Source organism: Apostichopus japonicus, chromosome 20 (genome assembly GCF_037975245.1).
Source record: "Apostichopus japonicus isolate 1M-3 chromosome 20, ASM3797524v1, whole genome shotgun sequence".
In the NCBI taxonomy this organism is placed as follows: domain Eukaryota; kingdom Metazoa; phylum Echinodermata; class Holothuroidea; order Aspidochirotida; family Stichopodidae; genus Apostichopus; species Apostichopus japonicus.
Genome location: NC_092580.1, coordinates 6,301,484 through 6,318,242, shown reverse-complemented (window position 1 = coordinate 6,318,242; position 16,759 = coordinate 6,301,484). Strand labels below are relative to the sequence as shown.

The 16,759-nt window shown below is 36.6% G+C and overlaps 2 protein-coding genes across 11 annotated transcripts in view; both read right to left on the bottom strand.

Annotated features, from left to right (window-relative positions):
• LOC139961180 (synapsin-like) overlaps positions 1-16,759 on the bottom strand; it is a 545,708-nt gene that overhangs the window by 241,082 nt on the left and 287,867 nt on the right. The window lies entirely within an intron of this gene.
• The window catches only part of LOC139961191 (uncharacterized), a 234,028-nt gene that overhangs the window by 183,678 nt on the left and 33,591 nt on the right, over positions 1-16,759 (bottom strand). Inside the window, exon 3 of one of the 6 annotated variants that reach the window (XM_071960196.1) lies at positions 13,812-13,983. The exons of the other annotated variants lie outside the window; for them this stretch is intronic. Within the exon in view, the coding sequence (XP_071816297.1) occupies positions 13,812-13,892 (81 nt within the window). The 5' untranslated portion in view covers positions 13,893-13,983. The remainder of the gene's footprint in view (positions 1-13,811; positions 13,984-16,759) is intronic. 6 annotated transcript variants of the gene reach the window in all.

The following is a 16,759-nucleotide window of genomic DNA, read 5'->3' as shown; positions in this document are numbered from 1 at the left end:
AATTTGGTCACACTAGCTGCAGCTATATACCAAGGCTGTATTCAGCCAAAGTTCCTGACAGTCCTGAGAAGGAAATATACATTCTATAGATTTAAAAGTTTCTGGCTGCAGCATGTAAGCTCAAGATAACTACTCTATTACACCTACATCTACCAAAGTTATACCAAGTTTACAATAATAATCTAGTAAAGCAAAAGAAAACTCCTAATGATTAGGAGTCTAATCATTTGCCTGGTCCCTTGGTCTGCTAAAAATAGACATGAAAACAACAACAAATTCAGTGAATGGTTTGTACAGGATCCAATTATTTTAATCCATTGGCTCAATGGTGGTACTTTCAAGTTTAAAGGTCATTTGTATTGTGCACCAAATCTTAAATGCAGTGATTCTTCAAGTGCTACAAAAGTATCTTTGTGCAGGCTCAATGCAGTGTGGTTAAAATAAGTTATTGTTAAATGGGTATAGAAGTTTACCTCTAAGGTCTTGGAGAATCCTGACAAGTCCAACAACCAAACTGGAAGGACAAATTAAAATGTAGTTTGTTTAGTCGCTAATATACACACTGTCAAAAGATACACTGTTCTTTACATTGCTGAAACTCTAATCTTGATACGCTGATTGTGTAACTATATACGGTTCTTTAACACTAACACTTTAAACCCTTCTGGTTGCCCCTGTAAAGGAGGGGAAAAACAAAGTCAATGCTAACAATTATTACTTCAAAATAAAATAAAACTGTTAGCAAACTGCTTATCCACTAGAGAGCCTGTGTAATAGAATGTATAAAAGTAAGTTGGCCTGATGTTTCGATCCTAGCAGGATCTTCTTCAGAGGCTCAATGACACAAAAAATGACAAGTTACTGCTCTTTTTATATTAATCATTTCTCCAAAGATAAATGACATTTTTTTGTCATTTAGCCTCTGAAGAAGATCCTGCTAGGATCGAAACGTCAGGCCAACTTACTTTTATACAATTATTACTTCAGTGAGGAAATATGCCATCTGTTTGGTTAAGAAATAAAGAAAATATAATCTTTGACCTCTTTGTGCTTTCTAGCATGTTTCTGCTGGTTCACTTTAATCCCTTATTATGAATGCTTAATGGGTTATCAAAGAATGTTTAAGTTTTAGTTAACTTACATAGCTTATGACATCATTCTCCAGTTCAGTGTGAGGGTAATGTCCACCATGAGTATCCTCTTTCAGCCTTATTTCTATACTCCCTCCTCCTCCAAGCCCCTGGATCTCTCTTTTTGTGTAATTTTACAGGGCACAGTCCCCTTGTGTATCAAGGTAAAGCAAAAACTAAACCAACATCTGTGGGTCATGGTCGTGAATGAATTTTCATTATTATGCACCCCTAAAAGTATCACATATGGACAGCTCTCTATCAAATGCTATGCTATGCTAATATATTGCATTTGTAAGTAAATTTGCTACGAACTCATGATGACATGCATGGTGGTAAGGAAAGATATCTCTGCACATTTTGTTATTTTAGTCCACAAAACTGGCAGAGGTACAATTATAAAATTATTGCACATAAAAAACAAAGCTAAACATTAAATTCATGGTAGCTTTCCATATTGGGTTTAAATGGATCATATCTGGCAATTAAAGGGCAGCCTAGCAACAAAATAATCTTTAATAGAATGAGGTCTGATTACAGCGACATATATATCTTTAATAGAATGATGTTAAGTTGTAGCAACATAGATCTCTTTAATAGAATGAGATTTAGTTGTAGCTACAAAGATCTCTTTAATAGAGGAAGGTTAGTTGAAGCAACATAGATATCTGTAATAGAATGAGGGATGTCCTATTACTGCATTTGTGGATACCGACATGACTTGGTCAGATTAAGTTACAATTAAACATGGTGCAGCTTTAACGATTTGCGATTTGCAAAGCAACCTAGTTTTGTACATAACTGATGGAGGCAGTGACAAAAGTACATCTTTATAGCTAGCCAGAGACCACACGCTCCCGAGTCTTAAATTAGAGCACAACCATGTCTATTCTCAAATCGTCATGGTATTATGATCTTTACCATTGTCAAAAAATAGCCTGGACTTAATTGCCTGCAGCTATCGCTTGCAGAGTATGAATCAATTGAAACCTGAAGAGTCAATTTTTATTTCATCATGATACAACTGAGGAATTCTATAATTCATAATTGTCGGGCCGTTGCTATTGGTGCGATATAATTATAGTCGCTGAGGTTAAGATGGTGCTTACGCAGTGTGACCGGAGCTGCTGCAACCGCCTCTTCTTTCCTCCCACAAGAAAACTGTAATATAGAAGAGGGTGAAAATACTTTCTGCTGTTTGGTGACGTCAAGTGGAAAGGCTTGTTTAATTATGCTAAATTGGGTAGCTTAATACGTAGTGAAGACTTCCGGCGGTTGCACGTTACCGTAAGCCTATTTATGTTTCTCTGTTATGTTAACCATCAGCATGGGTACCAAAATAAACACAAACGCTTGACGTCAGTGTACTTTGTTTCAAAACAATGTCAGCAGTTGAGCATAAACAATGTTCCATAGATACCACCTCAACAGGCACAACTGATTCAGCAAAACTTGAAGCTTCTGTGAGGGAATATAAAAGATGCCTTTCATCTGCCACTTTCCCTTCTCCTCATCCTACCACCAACACCCCCTCCCCTGCCAAAGTTCATTTTCATCCCCCAATGGTTCATCCCCCAATGGTTCTTATTAGCCACAGGGAGAAAGCCACAGCTATAAATTATGATGAATTTTATAGGCCCATATGCAATATTTTCTATGGGGTGGTGTGTTTACCAATAACAATATTATAAAAATATAATAATAATCAGGCAGTTATGTTTATGACGCTTAAGCAACCACAACTGTGGGAGAAACCCGCAAGGTCTTATGGATTACATCTTTTATGTTGGGTGGCTTCCAATTCAACATTTTAACTCAAATTTGGAATCTTTTCAATTTAGAAAGTCTATTCAGATGGGAAAACCGTAGATTGCTCTTGTATGCAAATCCACCTTACTATGACCCGGCCTGGATCCAAACCTTGAACCACTCAAATGGTAAGCCTCATTGCTTCAAATATCACTGCCTTTATCCACTTGGCCACAGCACTGAATAAGTTGGCTCCTTACATTTAACATGGCCCTCGGGAAAGGGGTCTACATTTGTATAATTAAGTGTGTAGATGAAAAATGGAGCTGTACTTTGAAACAATATCAATATGTCTTGTGACATTGGATGAAGTTGGTGTCAAAAGTTCTCCCACAGCAAGAAAGACTATTATCTACCAATCTAAATGTGGATCTTTGAGGGGATATTAAAGACCCACTTCTTCCTCTCCCAAATTTGGTGTGGTTTATACTCCTGACCTTCATTCAGACAAACATATTCCAAAACAGCCACCCCCTCACCAGCCAACATCCCCACCTAACCCCCCATTCTGAACTTGTATCACACCCACATCTGTATGACTATATCCTAGTCTATGATAGTTTTGACATACAAAACCTGATAATCTCATTAAATTTATGACTTTCTCAGAGAGTCATGGTTTTAGTCACCTTCACACTGATTTAATCTGTCCTTCTTGTGTGGGCATCACTGTTATATGTCACTGTAATTCTGTAACTTTCGAAACTTTCTTGTCGGGATTAGCAAGAAACAAATAAGTCAACAGAGGTAAACAGATGGTGAAACAATCAATGAATGAATCCAGACCTACTTTTGAAGGATACTACTCAAAACAACCAGGTCAACAAAAGTTTGATATTAAAGCAGTATGAAAAAGACTTTTCAGATTGAAATGGTTTTAATTAGTGTTGCACCAATAATCGTTTGTGATGTCAACATCGTCAGATATTTGCAATATCGTCGGCATTTCGGTATCCGTCAAATTAAGCCTCAATGCAGATAACTGCAAACCGATATTGAACATTGTTTTTTACAACAAAGCCACTTCTTGTTACTTGAGATGATTTATTCATCAGTTCTAAAGCCTCAGTTTCGATTTCCATTAATAACCAGTGGTTAATATGTCGATCTGCTGGTCAAAGGATCAAGACACAAGTTTTGAAACATATTTACTGAGAACGATCTGTAAACAGACCAGTCAGGCACTTAACGTTACATACATAGCAGTCTCTGTCGCACCTTAAAGTAGATTTCACCAGTCTTGCCACTGTATTATACAAGTGAACACAACATATTTGAAACTGAACATACCCGCTGACCCATTTTCGCCCTTGCAAACATTCTTGGCAAGAATCCAAGAAACTTTTTGCACAATCAAATTTGTAAACATAGCATATTCAGACCTATGAACAATGCACTGCAGTCAAACCCAATGTCAGAAGTAACTTATGTGACATTGAAAAACATTTGATAAAACTATGTATATAACTAGTAGCACACTAAGTTGCACAGTGCTTCTGAGGCGCCGCTGAGGATAAAAGTTATAACACGTTGAAACCCCCCATACTAAGTTATTCCAGAAATTGCCTATTTGAAAAAGCTGCAAAGAGTATCATGGATGCATTTTGTTAAAACATCAAAGACTGATGAAAAGATTGTAATTTGAGACTCAACTTTGCATTTCGAAGTCATCTTTTAACATTTTTGTTAAGAAATTTGTGGCTCCATTGACAACAGTTTATATAAGACTTACAACCTATTATGTGTTGAACGTAGTTGGTCAAACAGAGTAAGAAATCATACAACAGAAGTAACAGGAAGGATAAACTTGTTCCCCCTAACCCCCCTAACCCCCCCCAAAAAAAAGCTTGCACACAGTTTCATGCATATCAACTTGGTGGGGAATATGATCATTCATATAAAACGTGGCTAGCACTAATGACATAGAATATGAACATATTTATTTTTACTAATCCGCAAATGAGAAGTGGTTACTGTTTGTGGGTTGTGCAAACAATAATAAGTAACGATAGCCAATTATAATTTTGATACTTAATGTATTAATGCATGACTTAAAAGTCCAATTTGACCTTCATTCTGGCTGTTTAAAAATATCGGTATGGGTTTCGGACCGATATCGGCATCGGAATATCGGATATCGGCCAAAACCGATATTGGCGATATCGGCACAATACTAATTTTAATGACTATTAAACCGTCTGTTACTATCTGTTACTATTGGAAACATTTATACTTTAAACTACAGACCTGAAGCACTTAATACACTAAGCATGTTAATTATCACAGCGATAGTGTGCCCACTTTACTATGAACCAGTGAAATATGTTCAAATGGCATAGAAAATGTTTACAACAGATACTTATATAAACAATAGCTAAAATACCCTTTTTAAATGATTCATCATTTCAAACATAGCTGTCAGATGTGTTAATGTGTACGGAATGACCTACATACTCTCATTCTAACTTGCATATGAAACACTGAGCTGTTTGCCACCTTCCCCGACCATATTATCATCCAGTCCAACATACACTATCCAACTTTTTTATATTATGAGGATCTCTGTAAAGTTTGTTCCTTATCAAATGAACAAAGTACAGTTTTCAGGGATCTCCCCCATTCTAGATTACACTGAATGATATCAACTACCGCTATATTTATGGCCTTCCAATCAATTTCCCTTATACAATGCCCTTCATCCAAGACTTCTGAACCTACTTTCTAAGAACAACTGCCTCCACTACCCTACACCCACAGTCTCCTACCAACTTTCACTTCCCCAATGCACTACACTAAATTATTAGTCACTGTTATTATACCCATCCAATACCTGATGCACCGTGTTCCTTACATCCATTGCTACTAGCCAGACCCACTTTTTCAGTGTTTGTTAGTTTGCTATTTTATTGATGTTTCTCAATTTTCATGAATTCAACATGTCCTCAAACATTTAGAATTGCCCCTCATATGTTAAAATAACATTTACCATACACAAACATATCTCTGTTACCTTTCCTCTTAAACAATCAGACTGAAGTTCAAATCCCTATCAACTACTTCAATCATATCATCAACATTGGTCCCAGGATATTTACTCACTAGAATTTCCAAAGATATTTCAGATTTAAATATCACAACTGAAGTCTCAGGTAAGCAAATACCGATGTCGGCACTAAGAGTCAAATAAAATTTGGACAATTGCTGACCATTTTTGTACTTTTTGGCATGTTTTGAAAGTATTAATGATTGCCTCTAACTTCTAACAAAACACAGAAGCTATCAAACAATCATGCAATCTGAACTATATTATTCAAACATTCTCTGATAAGCCTAACTAGATTACAGTTTAACATTGCCTGAATAAACCTCATTTCCTTTCCATATTATCATGATTTTCCCAAGGGCCTTCCAAAGGATTTAATTCCCATCTCATAGTTAAGGCATATGAAGACTATATCATATGAAACCAAATACAACTTCATCATCTTTGATCCTATTTCACTTAGCTTTTGCAACATGTTCAAGTTTATTTACTTGCGGTTTTAGGGATGTTTTCACCCCAGGGCAGTGCTTATCTGAGAGTAGGCAGACTGCCCTCAGTGGTGGTATTATACTCCCTCCTGTGACAACCAACAAGGTGTCAACTCTTTGACAGTTTGATTGAGAGAAGAACCTTTTTTTAAATCGTGCCTCTTTTATATGCATTATGCATTGAATGATCTTTGTGTGTCTTGAACAGAAATGTTTTGAATCAATGTAAAGTAGTGTTTATTTTGTCATCAGTGTCGTTAACAAGCAGGTGACACATGCCAATCAGAAATTGAGCAAAACCAAATGTTTTTCCGCAAAATAAATTTCCTAGTAAGCTTGATGAGTTGCATATGATTGTTGGTCCATGATGTGGCATTATTGTAAAATTGAAATATTTAATATATTATAATAATCACATAAAAGTTAAAATCTATCAAACTTTATCATCAATTTAGCCAATAAAGGGATCATTCCAGAGATTTTGCATATTTTAAAGGTGCATATCTTGAAAACCAGACTAGCTATAGAAACACTGTTTAAATGAACTTTTACCTTTCCAGTCCTCAGCCTCTTACCACACTACCTACCTTATCCCCTCAGCTTCCACTCACTTTAACCTCCTCCCCCTCTCCTGACGAAGTTACTCCTCTCCTGACCAAGCTCCCACTCTCCTGGCCAAGCTCCCCCTCTCCTGACCAAGTTTCCCCTCTCCTGCACAAGCTTACCCTCTCCTCATCAAGCTTCCCCTCTCCTGACCAAGCTCCCCGCTTCTGACCATACTCCCCCCTCCTGACCAAGCTCTGCTTCTCTTGACCAAGTTCCCCCTCTTTTGATCAAGTTTCCACTCTCCCTACCAAGTTCCACTTCTCCTTACCAAGCTCCCCCTCTTCTTTCCAAGCGTCCTCTCTTCTCACCAAGCTTCCCCTCTCTTTACCAAGTCCCCCCCCCCTCTCCCGACCAATCTTCCCCTCTTTTCAATCAGCAGCTACATCAAAAGTAGTATCCTCCTCTTTACTCTTCAGCCACTCCAAACAAACCTCACTTATTTAAGAATTAAAATAACCACAGATGTTATACTAATTATAGAGGTTGCAAATATTCCACAAGGGATGGCCATTTCGCAGTAACACCACTCGATGTTCCTGACCGCATCCTTCCAACCATGTACACAAAGGATGCCGAATTTAAAAAGACTCAAGGGCTGAAGTGACACTTATAAATTCTAGATACAACGGAATGCCCCGAGTGACACTTCCCTACAATTTCTGTCATCCTACCTATTAAATCAAACAGACGTCATAATGTTTGATGGATAAACCACATTGCAAGAATGTAACATCCTCATGATCAGGTATATCATGGCTGTCCAAATATGACATCCTGTTGCACCTTACTTAAGTTTATGCCATCAATTGAATATTCATGAATGAAACTGAGAACTGCTGAATAATTATGAACTAACTTTTCAATAATAAGTATGATGAAAACTATAAATATTCCACAATATGTGAAAACTGAAACCCTTTCCCAATGTATTGCTTTTTACTTCCTATTGTTTTAATAAGGTAGTAACTTGAGAATAAAGCCAGCCAAAGTGTACTAGCTGTTGTGTACTAAGTTAAAGCTTGTAGAACTGACCTGTAAACATCACAATTTGAAGCATTATTATAAGAACCAAAGACATCATGAAAATGTGCTTTTTATATCTTTCTTTGCATGAATAATCTTGCTATGACATCACTTGCCATAGAAAATGTGTTGTTATAGAGAGATTCATAAAACCGCAACAAACATTTCAAAGTAGCTAAAATAACACCTTTCTGTGCAAATGTATTACTATGAGGATGTGTGTCCCTTCTCCGTCCTACATTTTTGTCCTAAAAATGGACGAAAAAATATCAAATTCAAATCTTATATGATGATTTTTTAATTGTCCCATTCTTACCAGAATCAATGCTACGCAAATAAAGTTGGGTGTTGAGTTTCTAAAAAAAATTCTTCCAGGGACCGTTTCCAATTGTAGTTTCATAAAATTTTAGAGCAAAACGTGACTTTGAGCAACATATGTTAGCCATTCTGACTAAAATTCCACTAAAATACCAACTGTCATTAACGTAAACAAAGTGAGCACCACTGATGAGATATTGTTTTGTTATTCTTTCTTTTTTTTTTCTTTGATGGATTACCTCACAAGGTTGTACCACCTGCAAGTTTTATTTTTTGCTTAAAGTAATCCCTGACATCTGACTGACTTTTTTATTTATAGCTCTAAGAGGCATTCTCCCAATTAGTGATAGTATATAAATGACAACCTCTTAAAGATAATAAGGTCCAAATCATCATGTACATAGTACGGCATCCATCAAAAAGATTCATCTGCCGCTCACTAAGATAACCATCAAATACACCACCAGCAATGAAAACTACCGGTGGCTGATAGTGAATCCATACATAATTTGCATACCAAGAGTCTCTAATTAAAATAATTGTCATACTTATGTCTCTAAAAATACCAGTTTGAAACTGAGCTTGACTCCTTTACTGTTCCAATATTAGTATCATGTACAGACAGACCTATATGCTATATTTAGCAATCCTATTAGCTTAAAATAAACCATAATAATCCTGTATACACGACACAATCGTGGCACAATTAATGAAATGATTTCTCACTCAACAACCACATGGAGTGTGGTTTAAAAATTTAACCTTGGGTGTTTGTTGGGATAGGAATGTCACTTTTTAAGAGCTCAACCTTCAAGAAATTTACTTGAAACACTGTTCATTTTACAATAACCTCTGCTAGGAAGTAGATGTTCTGTCAAGTAACCACAAAACTGCTAGTTAATGCCATCACTTTAATTATAAAGTAGTGACTAGCATGTATACTGTAACTTAACCACTAGATATCCACTAGATTCTTAAGAAACTAGTAACATGCCGTAGTAATTAACTGCTGATTTGTACCATCAAGTAACCACTTACCTATACTAGCAATTGACCACTGATCTGTACCATCAAGTAACCACCACTAACCTATATAATCAAGTAACCACTTACCTACCCAATCAAGTAACCACCACTAACCTATATAATCAAGTAACCAGTTACCTACCCAATCAAGTAACTATGAACCTACACTAGCAATTAACAACTGATCTGTATCCTCAAGTAAACCACCACTAACCTCATGAAGTAACCACTAACCTATTCCTAGCAGTTTACCACTGATCTGTTCCTTCCAGTAACCACTTACCTATCCTATATCTCAAGTAGTCATAATCCTATTATTTCAAGTAAATACTAACCTGTAACAGCAATTAACCACCAATCTGTATCCTCAAGTCACCACTTACCTATATCAAATAGTCATAATTCTATAAATACTAACCTAGTCTATCAAGTAGCAATGAAACCATACCTTAAATTAATCACCAACCTGTACCATAAGTAACCAAACACATATGCCAACTACTTAATCCCCCCCATCCCCCCCCCCCCATCATCTGTTCCATCAAGTTACCAAAGCTCATGTGCATGCAGAATTGCAGAATATTACATAAAATCCCTTTTAGCTCAATACTAGACAAAGGCTAATATTAACCTGATTGGTTTGAACTAGAAATAGGACAATCCGCTATTGATATGGGACAGGTCAATATTTGAATCAAGAATAACTACATTGGGCAATAAGATAAATACAAAACTAATATCATAGAAAATGTACACAAACTTTTGAGATATTGAAGTTTAGCAGAGAATTGAACTTGAAGTGTCTGTCTTGATGTCTCCATGAGTTTGATTTGTGTTTTAGACCTCATGTTGCCCACAGGTTACAGACAATGTATGATACAGGTTAAGACACCAAAGAGGTTTGGCAAGTATTACAAATAAATATAATGATGATGATAACCAGTTTGTTTGAAGTGAGTAAACAATGAAATCAAATATATTTGATAATCATCCATTTGTCAAACTTGTCCAAATAATGAAATGCATCTAAAATGCAAGGAAATTGCTTTGGGAACAGTCAGTCTGAAAGTAACAGTGACCATCATTTATTTAGTAGGAGCCTTAGATGGAAAACATGGAGCCAAAGATAGATAAACAAATGGTATAGTTTTCAAAGGAGTTGTACTGTCTGTTACCATTGAAAGCCAGTCGGCAACTGGCAGGTACTTTCAATGTCTTAACTAATAGCAAACTGGAACACCTGCTACAGCTGAACATTTTCCACTTTCTTATAGACACATGTGCTGATTAACCGGTGTTCAAAGGCAGAGATAATGACAAAAAAACTTACAGATCATGTGCGAATTTCTAGGTATATTAAATCTACATTTTCAGTGGGTTGTAAGATAGCATCATCTCATTATGTAATTTTCACAGGTAATGGGATATCCTTCCATCAAAATAAGAAACCTATATGGTAACATCAAATATAGCTGTCCTTCTAATTAGCAACTCATTCATGATTTAGGCCAATAAAGGAAATAACGTATATATGCTGCAAATTTAACGTAATGTCTTCTTTTTTTAATTGCAAAACGTGTGAAATTTATGCTTGCATTTCTTTGTTCCTGATTTTATTTGGTGGCATAGAACAACCATATTCACTGTTCTTGGTATCTTATCTCTGTTTTAATGGATAAGTATGCTACAACCACTGATTGCATCAAATACAATGCAAAATGCAGCTTCAATTATGTGGAATAACATTGCATTTGTTGATCAATTCTTTTATAATATTTACTGACAAGATAGCATGTGATTAAGTGGAGATGGAGTAGAGAGGAGAAGAACTAGTTGCTACGTTCCTCAGCCTCTACCCTCCCCTGATCATATTGGTGGCTGTAATTCTTACGGAGCCCTTTATTGGCATTTATACAAAACTGATGTATTCCAACCAACCAAATCACAAATATAACTGACGATGTACTGGCGGTATGTCATCAAACTCTTTAAAGTACAGTTATGTCATGCACACAAATGCATACTACAAATATGTTAACATCAACAGAGCCTATAAATAGACCAATAACAGGTTTATCGATAGATTAACTCAGCTCAATTGTAGACCCTGTTAAACCATGTTGCAATTGTGAAATATCTATAATATGTTTAGAGTCTATTCAATCTCACTCATATAATGTACATTAGAGTAGGTTTTATCCTATATATATGTGAGTAGTCATAATTATAGGTGGCACCCTAATTCTCACATGATTCCTCTTTGCCATATCTCTCCTTTAATCATGCAAATCTGGCTATTTGCCCATTTTTTAGAAATAAATGTTTTAACAAGAAGCCTACACTAGATTCCTATATAGCGGTTCATTGGCAACAGCGATGTTTTGACTACCACTGTGGTACAAATGATTGATGTGCTGTTCTTATATAATTTAATAGGTTCCAGTCAGCTACTCTGCCAAGTAAAACACTACAGTAACCAAACTCATATATTTTGTTATTGCTATGTTTATGTCTGTTTGCTCTATATTTCAAACCATGTTAAGCTGTTCATTGTGGTCTACACAATATATATTCTGCCAGCCATTGTCTCAAACATCAATGGATCTTAAAATGGGGTATACAAGGTTCAAAGAGGTCAGACACAAAGAGGCAGGGGATTAGTCCTTGTCCCAAATGGGGGATGAGGGGGAGGGATGAGGGGGAGTAAGTTGAGATAAAAAAGCTGTTACACAGTTCTCTTTCTTCATCTTACAAACATTGAGCAAGAGTAAGAATCAATTCAAAAAACCTAATAACATGTCCTATAGGAGTGCCAGTCAGAAGTTCTTGAAACATTTGCAAGAAGATATCCAGAGAGGGGTGTGGGGGTTGTATCCTTCTCCCACCTTTCTACCTCACACAAACATTTTGCATAACCTTGCGTTTAGACCTAACTATAGATCTAATGTTTAGTATGGATTCCTCTATTTGGCATTTTATTTTTTTCTTGTTTTTTTCTTTCTGGTGGAAAACCCACAGACCTCCCTACAAGTGAGTTGGCTCTAAGGATCCTAGGGCCATACCTCTCCCTTATGAAATATTGGATCAGTCCCTGCTATGGTAAAAGCTGATCATGTTATTTTATTTTTCTACTGTGTGTGATCTTACCATTTCCTGAAAACCAAGTTGGCTATGTACCTAGAATGCAGAGTGTATCCAGAAACATTAGCTGATGCACAAGAAAGGTAAGGACCCCTATTCTGATGTTACACCTGGTATTCACTTCCTGCTGAATTGATTGGTTGGGATTACCTGAGATCATCACAGGATTGTCTTCAAGAAATAGAGCTATTGTCATCCTGATCTCTGATAAAGTGCATCTTAAACTTAAAGCAGCAATATAATTTAAACAAGTTCACATACATGGTATATTTGCAAAAACAATTTAACCAACAAACAACTATTTATTGCTTGACCCCCAATCTGGTTTGGTCTAACTGATAAAAATCTCTAAAAGCCCAGGGATTTAGACAAGCCGATGACTCTGAGGCTGGGGCAGTTGAGGAGGGGGAATGCTGGAAGAAAGGGGAGGAGGGAAGGATGGAAGCAGGGAAGAAAGGGGAGGAGGGAAGGAGAGGAGGAGGGAAGGAGGGGAGGATGGGGAGAGGAAGAAGGGAAAGTATGAGAGGAGGGGGGTTGGCAGAGCAGTAAACCGTACATGTCCACTCTAGAGATGAGTAGGTTTCTATTTCAATCAATACCTGATACAGGTAGGGGGAGATTCAGCCCAGACCCACCTTATGAAAATCAACAATTCAACATCATTTCTAAAAATAAACAATCAATTTGTGCCTTATGTGTCAAAATGATACACTAAGCATGGACTCTGAGATGGTTATATAATTTATTAGAAAATTTCTAGTATTCGTTATAAACTTTTGGTCCAACCAGAATTTAGGCCACATCAGATCCTGGGATGACCAGGATTACTGTGTATGATGGCAAGCATCATCAATTTAACAATGTACTTGCAGCTACTATATCACTGGAGCAAGGCAACCTTTTCCAGACAATAATTATCAAGCTAGTGTAATTATTTTACATTTATGTTTTAACAGTTACTAACATGATTCTACTTGTAGATTGAAAAAAATGATGGGAAAATTTTGAGAGACCTCTTCAAAATGTACGGCCTAGGAAACTAAAGTCATTGTTGCATTACAGAAAGACTAGGAGTCAGTTAATAACAGGAATACTACTTTAAATACTCTTTTGTTGGTAAAAGGTTCCATTCTATGAAAAAGAGTTTAGGAAGAAGCGTGTTATTTACCAGACATTCCAAGGGGATCACCACATCAATCACTGGAAATAAACTTGTTTGTAACTCACCTGGACAGAAATTGGATGTGCCCAAAAGGCTATTGTTAAACTGGCTTTATGTCCAGTGGAGGATGGAGATGACAAGATCATGGACAGATTTCAAAGGCATTCCTAAGGGAGGATTTCCAGTTGGAAATAATGGGTTTTTTGTTGTTAGAATAGATTCTTCTCCCAAGGCTTCCTATGAACAAATTTTCAATGATCTATTTATATTGTCAACAAAGACCAGAGAATTCTTCAGCCATTACCTAGCACCTAAGACAGAGTCAATGTACTTCTGACACTATAACACACTATAACAGAGGGTAAAACAGATGCTAGAGTATTCCAAATGACTGACTTGGATGATGAACAGATAGCATCACAACAATAAAGTGATGCAAAGAGAGGAGTAAACAACTCAAGGTAGTGCTTTTACCCAGAATGAAAAACTTATTATCCAGGATGTCAGTAAACATATTGGATCAGACGCTGTGCTTGGTGTATAGCATTGAACTGATTTTGACCCAGTGTGGGTTTACATTAGACCCTGTGCCCAGTGTCAGATCCCACACTCCAGATCCCTGAGCAGGCACTTGTAGTTTCTTTACTAGACGAAAAGGCGTAAAACCATAAGAAATGTGATGTGCGGCCTTGATGCTAATGCATATACTACTATAGTGTCAATACGTGCCTAACAAACAACAACAGAAGTTAACAACAAAGTTGAGCTTCAATTTACATTACAAATTTAATACTGAGCCCGGGATCTGATCCTAGTGTAGCGTAGGGTTCAAATGGAGGGTCTGATCACGGTTTGCATTAAATTTTAACACAAATTTTTTTTTACAAATTTAACAGCAAACTTGGTGTTAAACACTGTGCTCGTGGTCTTATGTTAGCAGGGCCTAACACATTTTGAGATACTACTTCTTTTGCCCTGCACTTAATTCACCAGGCAGGAATGAGACGAAATGCCATTCATTTGGATTTGGGATTCCAGACGTGAGGTTCCCAACATCAAACTTCTTCTGAACTAATGGCAACAGACATTCTACCAATGAAACTGTATCATGAAGCTACTATTCCCAATAAGGGCCTTGAATTTTTTTTTTTCCTTTAATTTTCTGCTCTCAAATTTTAAACAAAAGTTTAAACCACGTTTTTGGCATACCAGCCAACCTCCAAAAGGTAGCCAGGTAAACAGGGTAATAAAGGGCACATTGTTCACCTTACTGTGAGAAACTCATTATCAATGAGAAATAAGGAACAGGTGACATATTACATTAATTTGAACAATTATAATCACACTGTGAACAATGTCTCAGGTAGACTGGTATGTTGAAAATGTTTCAAACTCAATAGAAGCATGCTCTGAATAGAACTTCTTGCCTCCGGCCAGGTGACGGTGTTTTAAATCTTTTAATCATATTTGGCAACAAGTAATACTTATTAATACCAAAGGTTATCTGAGAAGACCCCAATTTTCAGCTTGCACAAAGTATTAAATTCAAGCATAATAAGAATAAGTAGGCCTGGATGACTTTCCTGGAAGGTTTCTTAACCTTCAATAAACTTACCTTTCAAACAATGTGGCACAGCAAATTAGGCCATGAAATGTTTCAGTAACAAAAATTCTTATTTGATAGCAGCAAATAGTTGCTAATACTTCTAGTTTTCTATCATTGTTTGGAGAAGATGAAAGGGGGGCTTTTCCTTAGCTATGGGGGTATTATTCTTCAGAGAATATAATATATGTTAATTAGGAAAGTTGGGTCATAGGTCATCGGTGCTAACCCACAACTTGCGCACACATAAGATATCTAGAAGGACGGTGTGGGAGGGAGGGAAGAGGAAGTTACTAACTGATGACATAAAATCAGAGGGCTTGTATCACATTTTGCCACGACACAAGGAGGACTGCATTAGTGCGTCATTTTTTCTTACTCGCTTCAATGCGACAGGTATGTGACATGTATTGCCTATAAACGTGCTAAAAAGATGCCACAACGGTCAGTTATGATCAAAATTTATAGCTTGTATTTGTACTGCCTTCTTATTTTTATCTCGCTGAAACATTTTGTCACCCTATATTGTGACACTTCATTGTCTAAGAACAATTTACAAATAGAGAAAAATTTCAGAAGATAACTTGGTCGACTTCTAGTTATTTTAAGTGTGCGTAAAGTTGTGGTTTAACACCGATGAACTATGACCCATCTTTCCTAATTAACATATATTTATGTTTATTAAAGAATAATATCCCCATAGCTAAGGAAAAATTTCACTGCAGAACACTTAGTGCAATTCGACCACATAGTTCACCGGAAGTGAATTTTATTTCTTTGATATATCAAACACTGTTACCGTGGCAATCACCCTGAGAAGTGACATATTTTCCTTTTCTTCTTCCCCTTGTTATCAATCCCTAAATCTGAACACTCCTACTGGCCAATCAAAAGACTTTCTCTGAAAATTAAATAAAAGGTATCAACAGGAACAATAACCGCAAATTTGCCACTTCATCAAACCCTAACAGGCGACCGGAAGTCTATATCTACATCCATAGTAACCGAACTATATTTCACACCTGAGAGCTTTCTTGGTAACCAATGCTGAAAGGTTTCTAAAGAATCAATCTGAACAAGCCAGCTTCTGTTATTGGTGTACTAAAGGAAAATAACATTTGCGGCTTCCGAGTTGTTACCAAGGTTTTTGTTGTGAAAAGTAACCTGCTTTTTTTCTGGGAAGTTAATTGTTATAGTGTAAACTTGCACTCATCAAAAGAATAAAATGTTATCTGATCAAGTTTTAAAGAGCTTCTTAGGATGACTGACTGCTTTATTCATTGATAATACTTGGAAGTAAACCTATCCTAGAAAGATACTACAAGGTGCATGAACAGTTCAGCTCACCTCTCACCCCTTTCATGAACGAGAGCAACAAGTAAAAGAAACTTGATTTTGTTGAATATCTGG